The sequence below is a fragment of the Anopheles marshallii genome, chromosome 2 (assembly GCF_943734725.1).
Source record: "Anopheles marshallii chromosome 2, idAnoMarsDA_429_01, whole genome shotgun sequence".
Taxonomy (NCBI): Eukaryota; Metazoa; Arthropoda; class Insecta; order Diptera; family Culicidae; genus Anopheles; species Anopheles marshallii.
In genome coordinates, this window is record NC_071326.1 from 54935337 (window position 1) to 54937908 (window position 2572).

General features: G+C 38.2%; 1 protein-coding gene across 1 annotated transcript; it reads right to left on the reverse strand.

The window, feature by feature from the left end:
* Window positions 1-886: 886 nt before the first annotated feature.
* Window positions 887-2572, reverse strand: LOC128708064 (spondin-2). Its single transcript, XM_053803021.1, has 4 exons — window positions 2347-2572; window positions 1617-1894; window positions 1312-1533; window positions 887-1234 (listed from the first exon to the last, which is right to left on the reverse strand). Exons 1-4 carry the CDS (start codon window positions 2570-2572, stop codon window positions 887-889), a joined length of 1074 nt encoding a protein of 357 aa, XP_053658996.1.

Consider the following 2572-nt stretch of genomic DNA (forward strand, 5'->3'; position numbering starts at 1 on the left):
ATATTTGCTAGTAGAGAGCAACTTAATTAGAAATTAAGCTTATTAAAAATTTTGTATCGCAAGCATATTTATGGAGGGTGATCTCATAGCGCCACACCATCGTGCTAGCACACATAACAAACAACAAGCAAACTAATTCTGCATCATCATATATGTTAAGAAACAGAGATCCACTAATTCGGAAGATTGAAAACGAAATTTACTCACGCCCACTGATGTATTCTCAGCTCTGCAGATTTTGCTTTACAATTCACAAATTTATCATGCCAACGTATATCCCATAAATCAACTCGCACATACGCTAATACGTCACGAGTTTTTGCTCCGTTAATCGCACTCTCAACCCAAACGCTGAAACGAAATTCATCAGGGCGTTGATTTGTTGCAAGCGCAAGAAGCTGTATTAATGAGTATTACACATCAGATAGATTAGCTTTCCATGCATGCAACAAACAACACGGCTGCTAACATGTTTGCGGTAACAATGCTATTTTAAGAAAACATTAACGAATGCTTATTCAATGTTATTCAATTATTATTTTTTTGTATTCAAGAAGAACTGCCAGGCCGTATTACAATTATTCAATTGTTAAACGTGTGCAAACTTTTTGCATTAAGACCAATCGCAACGTGAGAAGTGAATTTCTAAATTTGCTGCTGTACTATTTATGACCATTCACATAAGATTCACTCATTATAAATTCAATCATTTTAAGCAATATCTAGAATATTTTAACGCTGGCTTAGCCTCACTTTGAAGATTAAATATTTACCAGGATTTTATGCTTGAATTTGAACTTTATTTTCTTTCTGGATATCAAATCAACTACAAATGTACCATAGTACATTTTTCGTACATTGTCTCTAGTTTATTTATGCCCAATCTTTACCATCTAAAGTAACTGTCTATTTCAGAACATTGACGAGCCGATCCGCACCATTGCGTTTCTACTAGAGATGGACATTCAACTCCTCCAAGACGATGCCTTTGCAGAACGTTGCGAGTACGGTTTCTTTTACCAAGCCCACATGTCTTACTGCAAGGACTCCAGGCAGACCACGCACTAACCCGACAGTCTTTGTCCGAGAGGATTTCGTTTCCCGCACTATTGAATACTACTGCGTCGGCACTGGATGATTGGCGATTGATTTTTTTCAGCAGCTTCGTGCGCTGTTTATACTTGAGTTTCTTCACCTTCTTGTGGACGTTGTTGTGATTGTTGTATTCTTTAATCTACAGTAAAAAGACAACACAATAGCGGATCGTTGAGCAGACAATGTTGTCTCTGACACATTGGTTGACTGGCTTACCTTGGTGAACGTGACATGAGCTATTGGTGGAAGGTGTTTGATCTCCGGATAGAAAAAGCTGCTAGCGAAATGAAGCGGATATCTAGCAGTGATTCGTTCCACCAAACCCCGCGGATTCGTTGGCCATTTCGGTGAGGTAAATGTGAGCCCACTGCTGGTTCCTGCATCTAGGGGGTGAAGTGGGATCGTCACCTTTTCAAGCCATCGCCCTCGCGAACATAGCTAGCGAAATGCCATTTAGAAAACATTATATTACAATATGATACGCTAATCTAAGTTCAAACATTAATTAGTAATCAACATACATTAAAGGAGTCCACCCCAACAAACCAGTCAGGCGAAGGTATGATCTTCGTTACAAAAGATACACTCGAATGCGTCCCGTCTACAAAAAATGTAGCTTCACTTTCGCCCTTCCCCTTTCGGATCTTGGGAAGTCGGAACTCATCGAACAGGAGGTCCTGTTGAAGGGACAACGATTCTTCCAAATAGGCAGCCTGCCCAGTTTCAGCAAAGGATGCTACAGGCACCGAAGCGGGATGTTTCAAATGAAATAATTGAAAGCTGTTGTTGTGGGTTTGACCTAAGAAAAAAATATGTTGGGTATCGAAATTCGCAAAAAATTTTGATTAATGAAGACGTGTGTACAAGGAATCAATAAATAAATCAATAAATAGTCAATGAAAGTGGAAAGAATGATTTGTCTTATGCTAAGAACATTTTAAATGACTCTTGTATTAATCTATATGAACATAACAATGGTTTACGAATACCTTAACTGAACAATACTTTTTTATTACATACTTGCGTCTACAACAGTAATTTTGGAAAGTTAATAATTCAATTTATGAAGAGTATTTCAACTTGCTTCGATCGAAAACATTACATGTTTTCAAACACATATAAACACCAAATTATAAGTAATAGTACTCATTGCTTACATTTTTTTTAACATACACTGTAATGTATTTATCATTTAACAGCTAAGAGGAATTTTTAAATAATATCCAAAATTTATCCAAACTTAGTACTTACCAAACGTCATACTCCAATGCGGCGGAGGTCTAAATTCTGGATAGTGCTTCGGAAATAGTTTTTTTGACCAACTGGTTACCAGTTTGATGCGATAAAAAACCAGCACCCCGGTCGTGCGACAACTTTCATCAGAGAAAACGGCACCCCTGATGGGATCCCCAGCAACCATAGCCCTCTGCACGGATATGGCCACCATCGAAAGCAGAAGGACCAGTTTGGTGTGCAT